This window comes from Mus caroli, unplaced genomic scaffold (genome assembly GCF_978045245.1).
Source record: "Mus caroli unplaced genomic scaffold, Mus_caroli_1 scaffold_13, whole genome shotgun sequence".
NCBI lineage: Eukaryota > Metazoa > Chordata > Mammalia > Rodentia > Muridae > Mus > Mus caroli.
The window spans coordinates 56,969,214-56,988,402 of record NW_028227268.1 but is presented as its reverse complement, the minus strand read 5'-3'; the positions used below and the strand labels follow the sequence as shown (position 1 = coordinate 56,988,402).

Below are 19,189 nucleotides of genomic sequence, written 5' to 3'. Positions count from 1 at the left end.
TATTGTAGGTTAATGTATCTTTTCATCATCAGAGAAATTTGTTCTTACAATAGATGGCAATCAACACAAAGATGCACAGCTGGTACAGGTACAGAGAGTAAGAGAATGTGGGATGCTTAGCAACAAATGGGACACCTGCATCATACTCTCTTCTCCCAAGACTCAGAGATCATGGTGTAAGATGGTATGGGAACAGTGTAGGAGCCTGAGACAGTGGTTGACTACAAGAATATAGAGTCTTATGACACATCAAGGCACACATAAATTCACAGCAGTTCTGACAGCATGGGCAAGTCTTGTGCAAGCTCGAGCTAGACCAAATCACAAGATGGATAGAAGAGGCAGACACAGAGCTCCATCCACTGCAGAGGAGCTATTGGCAATTGATAGTTACTGGGAGGGACCAAATCAGTTTTCTTTAAGATTGTGGTCCCTGATAAGCTGACCACGTTCCAATGGAAAGCCATATATCTAATATATGGGCAGCACAAATAATACTTGGGTTAAAAATAGATGAAAGGAAGACACAAAGTTGGGTGGTCAGGAAAGGGGATAGAGCTGAGAGAAATTGGGTAGGATGTGAATATGACAAGAACACACTGTACATGATTCTTTCTCAAAGAACTAATTAAAATTTTAAAAGAAATGTACATTGCTTTTCAGTAGGATGCTGGATAAAGAACTTTGATTTATCCCCACAATAGAATTCCATGCAGGAAGGGACATAAATGACATAGATCTGCATGTATCAAAACAATGATTAAAATAAAGTAAGCTGGGGCTTGGAGTTGGTGGACACCCCCAAGGTCCCCTAGAGGACTTTCCACGCGATCTTAGGACCACCAGTGAGTGGAACACAACTTCTGTTCCAATCCAATCGCGTGGGACCTGAGACAGCATTAGGGAAGCAGAAAACCCGGCCTGACCAGGGTCACAAGTCCCTTCCAGTCAGCACCAGCACCAGGTCACCTTGGGCACAGAGTCGGCAGACACCCCCAAGGTCCTCTAGAGGACTTTCCATGCGATCTTTGGACCACGGAGATTACCAGTGGTGAAAGGCAAACGTAAGAATCTTACTAACAGAAACCAAGACCACTCACCACCATCAGAACGCAGCACTCCCATCTCGCCCAGTCCTGGGCACCCCAACACACCCAAAAAGCTTGATCCAGATTTAAAACCATATCTCATGATGATGGTAGAGGACATCAAGAAGGACTTTAATAATTTACTTAAAGAAATACAGGAGAACACTGCTAAAGAGTTAAAGTCCTTAAAGAAAAACATGAAATCAGAACAAAACAGGTAGAAGTCCTTCAAAAAAAAAAAAAACAAACAAACAGGAAAACACATCCCAACAGGTGATGGAAATGAACAAAACCATACTAGACCTAAAAAGGGAAGTAGACACAATAAAGAAAACCCAAAGTGAGGCAACACTGGAGATAGAAACCCTAGGAAAGAAATCTGGAACCATAGATGTGAGCATCAGCAACAGAATATAAGAGATGGAAGAGAGAATCTTAGGTGCAGAAGATTCCATAGAGAACATAGCCACAACAATCAAAGAAAATGCAAAAAAGATCTTAACTGAAAACATCCAGGAAATCCAGGACACAATGAGAAGACCAAACCTACAGATAATAGGAGTAGATGAGAATGAAGATTTTCAATTTAAAGGGCCAGCAAATATCTTCCACAAAATTATAGAAGAAAACTTCCCAAACCTAAAGAAAGAGATGCCCATGAACATACAAGAAGCCTACAGAACTCCAAATAGACTGCACCAGAAAAGAAATTCCTCCCGACACATAATAATCAGGACAACAAATGCACTAAATAAAGATAGAATATTAAAAGCAGTAAGGGAAAAGGGTCAAGTAACATATAAAGCCAGGCTTATCAGAATGACACCAGACTTTTCACCAGAGACTATGAAAGCCAGAAGATCCTGGACAGATGTTTTACAGACACTAAGAAAACACAAATGCCAGCCAAGGCTACTATACCCAGCCAAACTCTCAATTTCTCAATTGATGGAGAGAGCAAAGAAATCCACGACAAAACCAAATTCACACATCATCTTTCCACGAATCCAGCCTTTCAAATGATAGTAACAGAAAAAAACCAATACAAGGACGAAAACCATGCCCTAAAAAAGCAAGAAGGTAATCCTTCAACAAACCTAAAAGAAGACAGGCACAAGAACAGAATGCCAACTCTTAACAACAAAAATAATAGGAAGCAACAATTACTTTTCCTTAATATCTCTTAATATCAATGGACTCAATTCCCCAATAAAAAGAGATAGACTAACAGACTGGCCTCACAAACAGGACCCAACATTTTGCTGCTTACAGGAAACCCATCTCAGGGAAAAAGACAGACACTACCTCAGAATGAAAGACTGGAAAACAAATTTCCAGGCAAATGGTCTGAAGAAACAAGCTGGAGTAGCCATTCTAATATTGAATAAAATCGACTTCCAACCCAAAGTTATCAAAAAAGACAAGGAGGTACACTTCATACTCATCAAAGGTAAAATCTTCCAAGAGGAACTCTCAATTCTGAACACCTATGCTCCAAATGCAAGGGCAGCCACATTCATTAAAGAGACTTTAGTAAAGCTCAAAGCACACATTGCAGCTCACACCATAATAGTGGGAGACTTCAACACAACACTTTCATTGATGGACAAATCATGGAAACAGAAATTAAACAGGGACACAGTGAAACTAACAGAAGTTATGAAACAAATGGATTTAACAGATATCTACAGAACATTTTTTTCCTAAAACAAAAGGATGTACCTTCTTCTCAGTACCTCGTGGTATCTTCTCCAAAATTGACCATATAATTGGTCACAAAACAGGCCTCAACAGACACAAAAATATTGAAATTGTCCCATGTATCCTATCAGATCACCATGGACTAAGGCTGATCTTCAATAACAACATAAATAATAGAAAGCCAACATTCATGTGGAAACTGAACAACACTCTTCTCAATGATACCTTGGTCAAGGAAGGAATAAAGAAAGAAATTAAAGACTTTTTAGACTTTAATGAAAATTAAGCCACAACATACCCAAACTTATGGGACACAATGAAAGCATTTCTAAGAGGAAAACTCATAGCTCTCAGTGCCTCCAAAAAGAAACTAGAGAGAGCACACACTAGCAGCTTGACAACTCACCTAAAAGCTCTGGAACAAAAGGAAACAAATTCACCTAAGAGGAGTAGATGGCAGGAAATAATCAAACTCGGGGGCGAAATCAACCAAGGGGAAACAAGAAGAACTATTCAAAGAATCAACCAAACGAGGAGCTGGTTCTTTGAGAAAATCAACAAGATAGATAAAACCTTAGCCAGAATCACTAGAGGGCACAGGGACAGAATCCTAATTAACAAAATCAGAAATGAAAAAGGAGATATAACAACAGATCCTGAAGAAATCCAAAACACCATCAGATCCCTCTACAAAAGGCTATACTCAACAAAACTGGAAAACCTGGATGAAATGGACAAATTTCTAGAGAGATACCAGGTACCAAAGCTAAATCAGGATCAGGTTAATGATCTAAACAGTCCTATATGCCCCAAGAAATAGAAGCAGTTCACTAATAGTCTCTGAACCAAAAAAAAAAAAAAAAAAAAAAAAAGCCCAGGATCAGATGGGTTTAGTCCAGAGTTCTATCAGACCTTAAAAGAAGATCTATTTCCAGTTCTTCACAAACTATTCCACAAAATAGAAGCAGAAGGTACTCTACCCAATTCATTCTATGAAGCCACAATTACTCTGATACCTAAACCATAGAAAGACCCAACAAAGATAGAGAACTTCAGACCAATTTCCCTTATGAATATCGATGCAAAAATACTCAATAAAATTCTTGCTAACCAAATCCAAGAACACATCAAAACAATCATCCATCTTGACCAAGTAGGTTTCATTCCAGGGATGCAGGGAAATCCATCAACGTAATCTACTATATAAACAAACTCAAAGACAAAAACCACATGATCATCTCATTAGATGCGGAGAAAGCATTTGACAGAATCCAATACCCATTCATGATAAAAGTCTTGGAAAGATCAGGAATTCGAGGCCCATACCTAAACATGTACCTAAAAGCAATCTACAGCAAACCAGTAGCCAACATCAAAGTAAATGGTGAGAAGCTGGAAGCAATCCCACTAAAATCAGGGACTAGACAAGGCTGCATACTTTCTCCATACCTATTCAATATAGTATTTGAAGTCCTAGCCAGAGCAATTCGACAACAAAATGAGATCAAAGGGATAAAAATTGGAAAAGAAGGAGTCAAAATATCACTTTTTGCAGATGATATGATAGTATATATAAGTGACCCTAAAAATTCCACCAGAGAACTCCTAAACCTGGTAAACACCTTCAGTGAAGTAGCTGGATAGAAATTTAACTCAAACAAGTCAATGGCCTTTCTCTACACAAAGGATAAACAGGCTGAGAAAGAAATTAGGGAAACAACACTCTTCTCAATAGTAACAAATAATATAAAATACCTTGGCATGACTCTAACTAAGGAAGTGGAAGATCTGTATGATAAGAACTTCAAGTCTCTGAAGAAAGAAATTAAAGAAGATCTCAAAAGATGGAAAGATCTCCCATGCTCATGGATTGGCAGGATCAATATAGTAAAAATGGCTATCTTGCCAAAAGCAATCTACAGATTCAATGCAATCCCCATCAAAATTTCAACTCAATTTTTCACCGAATTAGAAAGGGCAATCTGCAAATTCATCTGGAATAACAAAAACCCTAGGATAGCAAAAACTCTTCTCAAGGATAAAAGAACCTCTAGTGGAATCACCATGCCTGACCTAAGCTGTACTACAGAGCAATTGTGATAAAAACTGCATGGTACTGGTATAGTGACAGACAAGTAGACCAATGGAATAGAATTGAAGACCCAGAAATGAACCCACACATCTATGGTCACTTGATCTTTGATAGGGGAGCTAAAACCATTCAGTGGAAAAAAGACAGCATTTTCAACAACTGGTGCTGCCACAACTGGTGGTTATCATGTCGAAGAATGTAAAGTGACCCATTCCTATCTCCTTGTACTAAGGTCTAATCTAAGTGGATTAAGGAACTTCACATAAAACCAGAGAGAGTTAAACTTATAGAAGAGAAAGTGGGGAAATGCCTCGAAGATATGGGCACAGGGGGAAAATTCCTGAATAGAACAGCAATGGCTTGTGCCATAAGATCGAGAATTGACAAATGGGACCTCATAAAATTGCAAAGCTTCTGTAAGGCAAAAGACACCATTAATAATACAAAAGGCCACCAACAGATTGGGAAAGGATCTTTACCTATCCTAAATCAGATAGGGGATGAATATCCAATATATATATATATATAAAGAACTCAAGAAGGTGGACTCCAGAAAATCAAATAACCCCATTAAAAAATGGGGCTCAGAGCTAAACAAAGAATTCTCACCTGAGGAATACCGAATGGCTGAGAAGCACCTGAAAAAATTGTTCAGCATCCTTAATCATCAGGGAAATGCAAATTAAAGCAACCCTGAGATTCCACCTCCCACCAGTCAGAATGGCTAAGGTCAAAAACTCAGGTGACAGCAGATGCTGGCAAGGATGTGGAGAAAGAGAAACACTCCTCCATTTTTGGTGGGATTGCAAGCTTGTACAACCACTCTGGAAATCAGTCTGGTGGTTCCTCAGAAAATTGGACATAGTACTACTGGAGGATCCTCCAATACCTCTCCTGGGCATATATCCAGAAGATGTTCCAACTGGTAAGAAGGACACATGCTCCACTATGTTCATAGCAGCCTTATTTATAATAGCCAGAATCTGGAAAGAACACAGATATCCCTCAACAGAGGAATGGATACAAAAAATGTGGTACATTTACACAATGGAGTACTACTCAGCTATTAAAAAGAATGAATTTATGAAATTCCTAGGCAAATGGATGGACCTGGAGGGCATCATCCTGAGTGAGGTAATCCAATCACAAAAGAACTCACATGATATGTACTCACTGATAAGTGGATACTAGCCCAGAAACTTAGAATACCCAAGATACAAGATACAATCTGCAAAACACATGAAACTCAAGAAGAATGAAGACCAAAATGTGGACACTTTGCCCCTTCTTAGAATTGGGAACAAAACACCCATGGAAGGAGTTACAGAGATAAAGTTTGGAGCTGAGACAAAAGGATGGACTATCTAGAGACTGCCATACCCGGGGATCCATCCCATAATCAGCCTCCAAATGCTGACACCATTGTACACACTAGCTAGATTTTGCTGAAAGGACACTAATATAGCTGTCTCATGTGAGGCTATGCTGGGGCCTAGCAAACACAGAAGTGGATGCTCACAGTCATCTATTGGATGGATCATAGTGCCCCCAATGGAGGAGCTAGAGAAAGTACCCAAGGAGCTAAAGGGGTCTGCAACCCTATAGGTGGAACAACAATATGAACTAAGCAGTACCCCCCAGAGATCATGTCTCTAGCTGCATATATATCAGAAGATGGCCTAGTCGGCCATCATTGGGAAGAGAGGCCCCTTGGACTTGCAAACTTTATATGCCTCAGTACAGGGGAATGCCAGGGCCAAGAAATAGGAGTGGGTGGGTAGGGGAGTGGGGTGGGTATGGGGGTACTTTGGGGATAGCATTGGAAATGTAAATGAAGAAAATACCTAATAAAAAATTAAGAAAAATAAAGTAAGCTGCCAAAGAGATAGTATGATATAGAGTTTAAACATATACAAGAACACTATATGTTTTATGAGTACGGGTGGGTATAGAGGGCTTGACTGATATACATTGGTTTTGGAATTCACATTAACCAGGAATGGGGAGGAGGGTGGGCGGAGGCAGGTGTGTTACACCTTTTGAATCTGTGAGGTGGTAAATGGGCACCTGTTATGTCATAGTCTTTACTTTTTTGCACTCTTGAAATATTTAATACTTTAAGAAACATATAATTATCCATCCCACTCTTGGTGTTTAGTTCCCCCCTGACAGGGACAACTGCAATTACCAGTTTCTTACATGTCCTTCTGGAGATAACTATATGTGCATGGTGTATAGCCATTGTATATAATATGCTTATAAGTTCTGTAAGTTAAGAGTAGTATATTTTTCTATTTTCTTTAAAAAATATTTAAACAGTTTTATCCCCCAATGTGTATGTGTGTATATGTGCACATGAGTGCAGACACACACACACACACACACACACACACACACACGTGTGGATACATACACATCTTATATTTATTATATATTATATAATCATATATGAAATATAGTATATATTATATGGTAAATATACTATAAAAGAAATATTACATTTATATATTTTAAACCATCATATAGAGAGTGGTACACACACCGGCCTGTAGCCTGTATCTCCCTTTTTTTCTCTTGACAGTGTTGTGGAAATAATTCCAACTTTACCTTTGTGAAACTTTCTGTAATTCTGCAAATAACTCCACTATGTGAATAATTAGGTTATATCCATCTCTCCCACCATTGCAAGTTCATTGTAAACACCCATTGTTTCTGCCAATCTGCCACCAGTCTTGTGTAGCAAAGATGAGTGCTTTAGTCTTCTTAATCCACAGTGCTTTCCATTCTAGCTGCAGTGAAACACTGAGCTGTCAGACTAGGAGGTTTGCACAGTGCCTGCACTAGTTCCCCTCTTTGTTGAGTGAGCCCAGGTACCTGTCTAGGGAATTCATAGGTGTCATTCAATGCTTCATTTCCCCTTGACACCCAGGTCTCCAGCTTTCCCCTTTCCAATTGTTGGCAGAACCATTGCTCCCAGCACTTGGGCTGCATGTTCAACAAGACCATTATTTAAAAAGAATAAACTCATATGTAACTATAATAAGAATAATGGGATAAACCATAAAACTCACACCTTAATGAACTGGCTGTCTTTTTACCATCATCTTATGCCCTGGAGGTTCTTTCCTTTCTGAGAGGGTATGGAGCAGCGGGCATGGTGGGGCATCTATTTCCCAATGACTCCATCTCCAACACTGTATTAGTATCTTGCAATGGGCTGTAGTGAGAGTATTCCCTTTATAGGTTTAAGCTTATCACACAAAAAAGTTAAAGCTAACAAGTCCCAAGCAAAATGATAATGACTTAGTTCAGACTATCACTTATTGTCAGATATACAAGCATCTTCTGTCTAAGTACCTACATTATAGTTTTTCATGTCAGTGTTTGTATGTGTGTGTGCATGAGTGCATGTCTGTGTGTTTTATGTATGTGTGTCTGTTATGTATATGTGTATGCTTGCATGTGTGTCTTTATGTTTGTGTGTGTTATGTATACATGTGCTTAGTGTGTGTGCATGCATGTGTGCATGTGTGTCTGCTTGTAGGTATGCATGTGCACGTGTGTGTTTCTGTTTGTTATGCATATGTGCATGTATGTGTCCATGTGTTTGTGTGTGTGTGCATGATATGTGTGCATGTATGTGTCTTATATGTGTGCATGTGTGCATATGTGTGTAAGCTTTCTACAACTCTTGCAGCTACAATTGGCAGGACAGGGGTTCCTCCAGCCTCACTTCTACCTCTATTTTGCTGACGCATTATCTTGGATGGATCTTTGAAAGAAAGTGTGCTTGATTTGCTTTGTTTTCTGAGACAGGGATTTACTCTGTAGCTCAAACTACTCTGGAACTCATTTCATAGTCCACACTGGTGATGGACTTGGCTTGCCCTTCTTGCCTCTGCCTCCAGGTGTGGAGATTACAAACCTGTACTACCATCCAAAACTTAGAAATGTTTTTCTTTAATGTGTAGAGTATTTCTTCATAAATTGAGACCTTCTTATAAGAGAGGACCAATGAAAAGTGGTCAGCATAGGGCAGAGGTCTGCACTGATCCCACCTCCACTCAGAGCCAGTGAATGAACACCCAGGCTTAGCTCACCACTGACCCCAAGAAAATTCCAAAGATGGGATGCATAATGAGGTTCTTCTTGGTATGACAGTAAGCAGCCAGCTTCCTAACCTGAGCTTCTGATCCTATCTACCAGATTCGAGGGATGGATGAAGTCATATCTGTGGATGCTCCTAGCACCTGAGCCTACAAGCCCATGCAGACCTCCATATGGTGCTGGGATGACTGCGAAGTCATAAGACTATTCTGATTGAATGTAATGGGCCATAGGGCACAGGGAAAAAGCTAGGAGGAGGAAGTGTTAAGGGATGCTGGGGACAAGGGACAGAGGTGTGTGGGGCGAGGGAGGAAGCAGTGCTGTGGGTGATGGAGGTCCAGCCCTGAGAGCTCTGTTGGTCTTTTAGTGGCTCACACTCCAGGCCCTGGGGCTGCTTACCTTGCAGCATTGCTGACGTAGTATAGTAGTTGAAGGGCACATTTTTCACCATGTATTCCTCAGGGTTAAGGCTGGACAGCTTTGCTCCCACCAGCACAGACTTGCCTGAGCCTGCAGGGCCAACTAGCATAACCGGCCGCCGCCGTTGCATGAGCCGCTCCATGAAGTAGCACACCCGGATGGTCTCACTTGTGTGTACCAAACAAGCCTGGAACAGAATGTGATAGGCATGTCACACAACATTATGTTCTGGGACACTCGAGAAGAAGAGATTCTGTCATAGGGAAGCCTGCCTAATAAGGATTGGTCTGAGTATCTTTCCTAACATCTACTATGTGTCCACCTTGTAAACCCCCTGTTATTGCACCATGGAGTTCAGTAAAGAGTGTTCTCTGACTCTCTAAGGTATCTCCAAAGGGACAACAGTATCATCTGGCCTTGCTATCTCCTGTCCTCCATCCCTAATGATACTCACTGGGTTCTCTATTTGCTTCCTTTCCTACAGGGGACCTTGGGAGTTCATTGCACGTATGAGTTGAAAAAGAATACAACTGGGGACCAACTGGTTTATACAAGGTCAAGCACTCGATACCAACAGGGGTCGCTGCTGAGCACCCTCATGGGCACCATGCCATTGGTTGGCCATTCCTCCCACTTACCTGCAAAGGCATCTCTGGGTCAAATTCAAATTGGGGGATGAGCTTGGCCCAGAGCTCAAATTTCTTGGTCTCTGGGTCTATGTAGTAGTCAAAGACAGTTCCTTGGGAAGGAAACTTGACTGTTTTAAACTCAGTCAGCCACCATTTGCTGAACTCTGCCCGGTAGTCTACAAGCTGCAAAAACAAAGCAGGTCAAAGTGCAGGTCTGATAGAGCCCAAGGGGTCCATGTAGGTAGCTCTGGTACTGATAAACGTTGGGGTAGGGGCACAAAGAGTTCTTGTCTATGTATATCTTTAGGATGGAGCAGTTGCCTGGAAAGACAGAGCTCCTGGAGCATCAAGTCTGTCCAGGACCAGAAGGCAGGGGATACCCTAAGGCAGAGGCTGCCCTCTGGCAGTTGCTAGGGTTTGTATGTGTCCTAGCACTTATATGCTAGAGAGTTGATGTCTCAAGTCATGTGTAATGGGGTTTCATGGAAAGGAGAATTGAGGTGAGATAAAGCCACATGGGAGGACCTTCATGGTAGTTTTCAAAGAAGAGAGACTTAAGCTAGCAATTTGCTCTGTTATCCATGGAATGCCCCCTCTGCCCTATTGTGATATATCAAGAAAGCAGGTGCAGTGCCAGGCTCCCAGAAGTCTGGCCTCCAAACCAAGAGCTAAACTTATATTCTTTAGAAATAACCTAGCATTTGGTACAAAGAAAATGAAGTAAGAGGACCACATAGAAGCACTTGGGTTGACAATGTGGTTACAACATTGGCACTGGAATGCATCACAGCTCCCCAAGAGCAGAAAGCATTGAAAGGGGGAAGGCATAAGAACACAGAGGGGGTAAGGAACCCCCTTGACAACTGGAAGAACAAGTGTAAACCATAACCTCCTGAAGAAAGAAACCACTTCCAAGACATCTGAAACTGGGCAATTTCATGACCTAAATAAAGGCTGATAGCAAAAACACAGAGCAGTTGAGCAAGAAGAGCCACAGAGGCTAGTTATATCCTTCTGGGTCTCACTTTTGTACTGTTAAGATGAAGGCTTTAGAAAAGAACCTTAGAAACGCCTCCTTCAAGACTTAATAGGAAATCCAAAAACAGCAGAGGAGATAAAGCCTATTGGTCTTTCTGACAGAAATAATAGGCTGTGTGTTAAAATTTCAATGCCTTAATATAAAGCACAAACCCTTAGAGGTAGAGTTGACCATCCAAGCATTCCATTGTGTCCAAGTTAAAACCTAGCAACTATCCAGCATGCTGCAAATACCCAGGCATAGGAAATATCAAAGAAAAGATAGACTGACCATTGTTGGAGACACCCAGGGAGGGTGGGGCAGAGACAGCATTCTAAGTCTAGATGAGTGTGGAGGAATGAATCTGAATCCTGATGGTAGTGGGGTACTTCTCATTTACTGTCTTCTAAGTAATAGAATTCCTTTGTTTCAAAATGAGGATGTAAGCTGACCTGGTGGAACATGTGAGTCCAGTGATCCAGAAGAGGAGGCAGGTAGATCAAGAGTTTAGGGCCAGCCTGGCCTATAGAGTGGAACCCTGTCTCAAAACAATAAGAACCTAACAGCCAAGCAAAATAGAAAAACTGAACCAAAAATAAGAAATGAGAATGGAAAGAGGCCAATGATATTGATAGGTTTATGTGTAGTTCTGATTCTGATTTCAATTCAGATTAAGGGGATGCTGCCGTTTGCTAACCATAATCCCAGAGAAAACCCCATTTGAACTCATGGATGAAGTCTTTGGAGACCATTTTGGTTAAAAGGGAGATCTCAAGGTGAGGCTGCTTCTGGAAAGAATCCTTTCTGCATCTCGCCTCAATTCATCCTTGATCTATCTGGTTAGTTCTTGACCGGGCTGGGCTAAGAGCTCTAATTCGTCTTCCTGCCAACCCCATAATCTGCCAACCCCATAATTTGGCATTTACTCTAAGCTTCCACTCTAGAGACAGGGTGACCACAGCTGGCTGAGCCATTGGTTCCCTCAGCTCTATAGGGGCTTATTGTAGGAATGCATTTTTATAAAATCCAGTCTCTTGTGTGCTTCATGTTCTGCTATAGTCATGCTCTTTAAACTACATAACAGTAACACACATTACTGGCATCCCATTTATAGAGTTTGGGGTCTGATTTCACCACATTCAGTCATCACAATGCTCTGAATTGTGCTGGCTAGTTAGAATGATCCCTGTTTTGTATATATAAGCTCTCACCCCCAGTCTTGCTCTCTCTCTACAATGTCCCTGTGGGAGATCACTTTCTGTGATTGTTGCAAAGCATTCACCAGTAATGTGTTACTATTTTGCTTTTTAAATTGAACTTTCCACACAGGCATAGGCTCCATTTTTGTTTGGTGTGTGGTCTTACTGACAGCTAGTTAATTGAGGCACCATTAGTAGTGCTGATGCAAATATCTGGCCAAATTCCTATTCTCTAATTTATATCACTCTTTGGTGTTTGGCTTTAATGTAGGTTATGTGGGATTCCAGGCACTCCCTGGTGCTAAAAGCTTTCTACTGTGTCTCTCTCTGTGGGCCAGCATGGCTGGTCATAGTTCCAAGAGTTTAAAACACCTGGGAGAGTGTTTTCTTCCAGGCTTTTAGAAAGAGTGGAGTAGATTTAAATACCTCTACATAGATTGGAAAATTGATCAGTTGTCCTTATCCTGCTACCCCACTGCCAATGTAGATGAGAAGCCCAGGAGTTGCTACCTGACATCTCAGCAGCTGGAAGGCTAGAGACTATATTTGATAGAAAGCATAGGTCTCTGCATTTTGAAAAAAATTTCAAGTCTCATCCAACCTGCACACTCTGTCTTTGAGGGTGTACTGGCTACTTTTGTGTGTCAACTTGACAACAATAAGAGTCATCAGAGAGAAAGGATCCTCAGCTGAGAAAATGCATCCATGAGACACAACATTTTCTTCATCAGTGATCAATGGCAGAGGGCCCATCCCATTGTAGGTGGTGCCATCCCTGGGTTGGTAGCCCTAAATTTTATAAGAAGACAGACTGAGCAAGCCAAGGGAAGCAAGCCTGTAAGCGGCACCCCTCCATGGGCCTCTACATCTGCTCCTGTCTCCAGGTTCCTGCCCTGCTTGAACTGCTATCCTGACTTCCTCCAATGAAGTATAAGCCAAATAAAACTTTTCCTTTCCAAGTTGCTTTTTGGTCATAATGTTTCATGACAGTACTAGAAATCTTAGGAGTGGAACTTCAAAGCAGTCTGAAGACTGCACAACATGCAATAGTGGATTGGTGCTAGAACAAGAGATTTCCCCATGACCAGACAGTGTTTATTCCTCACTCCTTGTCTTTTCAGAGTTTTCAAATATGGCTTTGTCTGGCAAGTCTGAATGTTTTCAGTTTTCTTGGACAAAAGAGCTCTAGAGGGCTTGGAAGATGTGTTAGTTGGTCAAGTGCTTGCCACACAAACATGGGACTCCAAGTTCAAGATCCCACACTCATACAAAAGTTGAGCACAGCAGTGCATGCCTAGGTCTCTAGGGCATACTGGCCAGCTAGTTGATCTAGGTTAGTTGATGAGCCTCAGATCACAGTAAGAAACTATTTCAAAAATAAGTTGAAGGGTAGTTGAGGGGGGATATGTGACACTGACTCCTGATGTCTACATGTATGTGCATACATGTGCAGGCACACACACACGTGTTCACACACATATACACACACAGCTGGATCAGAGGGAATAAATCATAACTCTGATAATTACAGCTTGTCTGGCTTCTAGTTGTTAGACAGTACCAAATACTTCTGTAGAGCTAAATATTTAGGTTAGGAGACTATTGCTAGCAAACATGTATTGACACCAGCACTATTCTTAGAACCTTCCAAGTATCCACATTAGGCAATTAGAACAATACCATCATCAACAACCCAGGAGCTGTCATTATCCTCTGGACACATGGGGGGTGGGAGGTAGGTGGGCAGGGGAGAACAAGGAAGAGACAGGTTGAATATCTCACTCACAGTATCCCAGGTAGTAGTGACAGTTACAATTCAAACACTGTTTTCTCTTTTCCTTTTCTGTTACCCTTCTTTCTTTTTTCCTTCTCATTTTCTTTCTATTCTTGGTGGTTTACTGTTGAACTCCTTATTAATAAGTGGAGCTACACATATTCAATGGGTACAATTTAGTGTTTGGAGCTAAGCACATACCCATGAAGTCATTACTATCGTCAATGCACAAACCTCTGCAATGCCTCCCAGTCACCTTCCACTCCTCGGATTTCTACTATGACCGTTGTGTTTTGGGATAAGCATACCAAGCATACAATCTCTTTATGACAGGGTAAAGTTAACAGGGAGGTGTTAAGTGAAATAAGCCCAACATGGAAGGACTGACCCTCCATATACGATGAATGTAAAAAGTATCCAAATGCCTAGAAGCAGAGGATGGAATAGTATTTGCCAGAGAGTGTGGGGAACAGAAAGTAGTAAGCCTTTGCCAAATGTTTCATTCTTACCAGGTGAATAAGTCTACAATGAACAAATCTATATAGAATCGTGCCCATGGTTAATAACAATTTAATGTGGATTTTAAAATTTGCTCACAATAGTCCATGTTCTTGACATCTTCATAACATTGCACGATAGCTAGACTCAGTGAAAAAACACTGGTTTGTATACTCTTGAATATGTTATGTCTAGATCAGACATACTAAAGTAAAGAAAGGGGCTATGAATATGGGAAGGGTTAGGGAATTGAATGCTGGGGTCATTGTCTGAGTCAGTGTCTCTCTTCATCAACAACATGAGGCTACAGTGATCACCACCCAATGGCAAATGTTACTTGGTTTCCTACTTACAGTTAACATATGCCTGACCTTCTCTGTGCTTAAGGGATATAGAGACTCCCTGGAGAACTCTGGCTGGCTACAGAGTAGCACATGCTTTTGAAGATTCTAGAAGGGTGAAGACAGTCCTTCCATTTAGATTTCTATAGTACAACATCCTCTGACCCCTCTCTATAAAGTCCAAGTCATCTGACAGAGCATCATATATACATCCCCACAGTTGTCTAAGCCCCAACACTGCACAGCTTTCCACAAAAGCAGAGGTGTGCTCCTCAACTCAGAAAGTAATAGCTCCAAATACACCACACTCTCCTCTGTCTCAGCCTGTGAGGCCTCTGCCAAGGGATCCATGCCGTTAGTAGCACAATGTGCAAGAAACTACTCCGGTGATTTCAAATAACCGCAAAGTTTAGTAGCCTACCCTCCAAGTCTGTGGGAGTGTCAGTTTTTGCTGCTGTATACTACAACATGCTGTTGATCTCAGTGTGCTATCTTACCTGATCTTGGACCACAGCACTGCCAAATGCCCAGATGGCAGCAAACACAAAATAGAGTTCATATATTTCCTTGGGGCAGTCTGCAGGGATATCTTCCTCTGTCAGGAGGCACTCAAGGAGGTAGCACAGCATCTGGATCATACTCTGCTCTGGGACTGGAATTATCTTCTTAAATCTGCAGAGAGAGGGGAGAGGGAGAAAGAGAGAGAGAGGAGCTAAGACTCCATGAGCATTCTGCTCTTGAGACACAACTACACAGCCATGGAAGACCATTGGTTTCCATGGAAGCTCATGGCATTTTTTATGTTCCTTGGGAGCACAAAGGATCATGTGTGGGCCTTCTCTATCCTCAGGTACTCTAGGGTCAGTTTCCTTTTAGAGTTGAGCCTGATGGAGCCTTCTGAGATAAGGTTTCTTGTCTCATCTCTCCTCTGATACCTTCTATTCCTATCTTCTCCTTTGTTTGCATGGAAATTTATTTGGGGAATGCAGGTGTGGAACAAAATGAACCAGCATCTATGTTTTTGCCCATCATGCAATTTCTTCAAAGCCCCTAAAAAAGAGCTAAATTCTGAGGATGTAGCTTAGTGGTAGAGAACTTGCTCACTATACACAAGATCCTGGGTCAATCTCCAGCACCATCTGTGAATGTACACATACACACATGCATGTGCACACACTCATATGGCCATATAGTTACTCTCATACCACCTCTCTCTCTCTCTCTCTCTCTCTCTCTCTCTCTCTCTCTCTCTCTCTCTCTCTCTCTCTCTGTCTCTCTCTCTCTCTCTCTGTCTCTCTCTCTCTCTCTGACACACACACACACACACACACACCCTTCTATTCCTCCAACTGTGTGGACAGTATACATCATGTAAACATATAGCCAGTTCATATTACATTTTGCTATGGGGTGCTGTCCTACTAGGCTGTGGGAGGCAGTCACTGTTATCCAGTATTACCAGATGAACAGCACTACCAACAGTCATCTTAAAACTCATTTACTGCCTTTGGGCCTCTAAGTTGACTGGCATCTCCTTTCTCCAACTCTTTTGTTTGCAGCTGCTTGTAATCTGTCTGTAGTTTTTACAACAGCACGCATGTGTGGTCTAATGGTAGACATAACTTCCATGAGTAATGAGGAAGGCAACCCCTAATGACCCATTCATCACTTGTTCAATACATACTTATGACAGAATAATAAAATGTCATCATCTCTGGCTCTATATTGGATAAGGCACCAGAATAAAAGATACCAGTTGCCTCTCTACTACAAAATGTGGTTCCAGACAAGCCAGGTGGGACCAACTAGCAACTCTGACCTCTGGCCTTCTTAGTGGTATTGAGGGTCAAGGTGATTTCAGTGAGAACTTTGGTTTTCGGCAGATACACTATGTCCCACAGGGAGGCGAGGGTTTTTCCTGAGGGAAAAGCAGGGAACAGGCTTCAGTTGGGTTGCTCTGAGCTGGAAATTCTGATGTCTGAGAAACACAAGGGGCTCATGGATCTGAGATCATTTGTAGAGAGGTTTCTGCTGAGGCATCCTGAGCTCCAGTTTGTCAAAGCAAGGGAGAGGAAAAGGTTTTGGGGTTTCCAGTGAGATCCACATGTATTCAGGGCTGTTTGCAGGCTATAGAGTCACCTTGCAGAATTTTGCATGACCAATAGCACATCACTGGATAAATGAGTTGGACACATTTCTTTCAAGAAGAGTAGACGGGAGAGACTAGTGATGAGGAGGGCTACAAGGAGCTCCCACGTGTCCCAAAGGAAGGAGTTAGATTTTGAGAGCTATAGTTATAGTAGCCATGGATACACAGTTCCAGCCAAGTGACATGCCCCCTTTCTTTTTGCACTGTCTTCTTTCAGCTCTGAGGGATGAGACGGTGCTTTTACAGATGGGAAAGAACAGAAGATGAACACTGCCCTTCCTCACCATGGGGCAGTGCTTCTAAATCAGAAGTCCCCATTGTAAATAAGGTCTGGTTCTCTAAGTTTTCAGTACACTGCTGCATGCACATATGGTGCATGTGCGTGTGTGTGTGTGTGTGTGTGTAACTAGAAGTGAGTATACAAATATTTATTACCAATGAATGACCTGAAGCCCTGCAACCATTGACTCCGATCTTTTGTAAGTATTTGTTTGTTCGAGACAGTCATTTTGGCAAGTAACTCAATCTTGTACCAGTCTTGTAACTCAATCTCACCACACCTTCCTCAGTTTCACAATTACACACATGTGGGGCCATACTTATCTCACACCTAGATCTTACTCAAGGGCAGGAGAGGAACCAGCTCTATAAAACAGTTTTGCAGGGACCCTAAAGTTGATTTATAGTTAAACTTTATTGAATGAATTATACTAAAGACCCTTACTACATGAGCTCTCAGATGATCAGTGACACGCAGGCTGCCAGTATCTTCAGGGAATAAACTGGGAGAAGTTTGATAACAGCTCAGAAGAGATGGGTGGCATGTTTCCAATACATATAGCTTTAATAGCAAATCAACTGGGAAATTTTACAAAGCAGAGGGATCTTGGCATGTTAGGGAGTTTTCCATCCCCTAGTAAGAGAGAGTGCCAACAGCAGGCAGCAGTAGGCACAGCTTAAGGCAAAGAGCCTCAGGAAGTCTGTACCATACTTTTTGAAACAGATGTTTTAGTGAGACTACCAGAGTGTGCTGTAATGGCAGGAAGAGGAGCCATACTGGGAGAATCCTCTCTTCTTAGCACTGTAGAGGAGCAGCTGTGAAAAGCCATCTTACAAAGACCCATGCTGAGCTGGTGGTTGGGTGGCACAAGGCCATCTGCAAGCCAGTTCTCGAGAGACTGAGAACAAGTGTCATAGGATGCTATAGTGAACCTGGTCTAGAATTGTTTTAGACTGCTGGGAAGAAACCACAAGTCAGAGCCATGCATGGTAGTCAGTGAGGTGGAAACATAATCAGAGCCAGAGACTGCAGAGGAATAAGTGGTGTGGAGAACATGAGGAAGGACTGCCTGGGGAAGAGTCAGTGTTACTGCCAGATTCCTGAAGCCCACCAAGAGGTGTGGCCAGTGTCTGGGTGCCTGGGAAGGAATACTGAAGGACTTAAGGTTTGGAACCCTCAGAGTATGACAGACTAAAATCATGCTCTCTCCCCACCCAGCTATCTCTTCCACATTGATCCCTCCTTTGCTTTATACCTAATGCCAACTTTGCATGTGACCATGCCAGAAGATGCAGAATCAGCTTTTGACAAAATCCAAGTGTCTTCATAATAAAAGCTTTGAAAACACTGGGAACAAAAGAAATACATCTCCAAATAACAACATCTGCATATCAAAAAGCCTATAGCCAACATCACAGTAAGTGGGTAAACCTCAAAGCATTCCTTTTTAAGTCAGGGTTAAGGCAGGTTGGGTGTCCACACTTGCTCAGAATAGCACTTGAAGTCTTAGCTAGAGTAAATGAAAGAAATATGATTGGGAAAAGAAGTCAGAGTATCCTAATGTGTAGATGATATAACAACTCCCTAAGGAAACTCTTAGATATGATTCATATTTTCATAAAAACTAATATACAAAATCAGAATCATACTGGGGCAAAGGATCTGTGGTTAGATAGGTCATAGGCCCTAGGGGAAAACCTACTAACATTCTGCTAAACAGACACAGTACCCAAACAACTCCTATGACTCATTGCTGTACCCATAGATTAGATTAGTGCATCTCTCAATTCTCACTTGAGAAGCTTCTTGCGGTAGATGGGGAGTAACCCAGAGCCTCACTACTGTTCAGTGGCAAAGAATAAGAGACTGTGGTGTGTTAAGCCACAAACTAGA

At 41.8% G+C, this 19,189-nt stretch overlaps 1 protein-coding gene across 1 annotated transcript in view; it reads right to left on the bottom strand.

Annotated features, from left to right (window-relative positions):
• The window catches only part of Dnah9 (dynein axonemal heavy chain 9), a 352,309-nt gene that overhangs the window by 177,874 nt on the left and 155,246 nt on the right, over window positions 1-19,189 (bottom strand). Inside the window, exons 36-38 of the mRNA XM_021178488.2 lie at window positions 15,365-15,539; window positions 10,047-10,220; window positions 9,388-9,595 (exon numbers count right to left, since the gene is read on the bottom strand). Of these exons, the coding sequence (XP_021034147.1) occupies window positions 9,388-9,595; window positions 10,047-10,220; window positions 15,365-15,539 (557 nt within the window). The remainder of the gene's footprint in view (window positions 1-9,387; window positions 9,596-10,046; window positions 10,221-15,364; window positions 15,540-19,189) is intronic.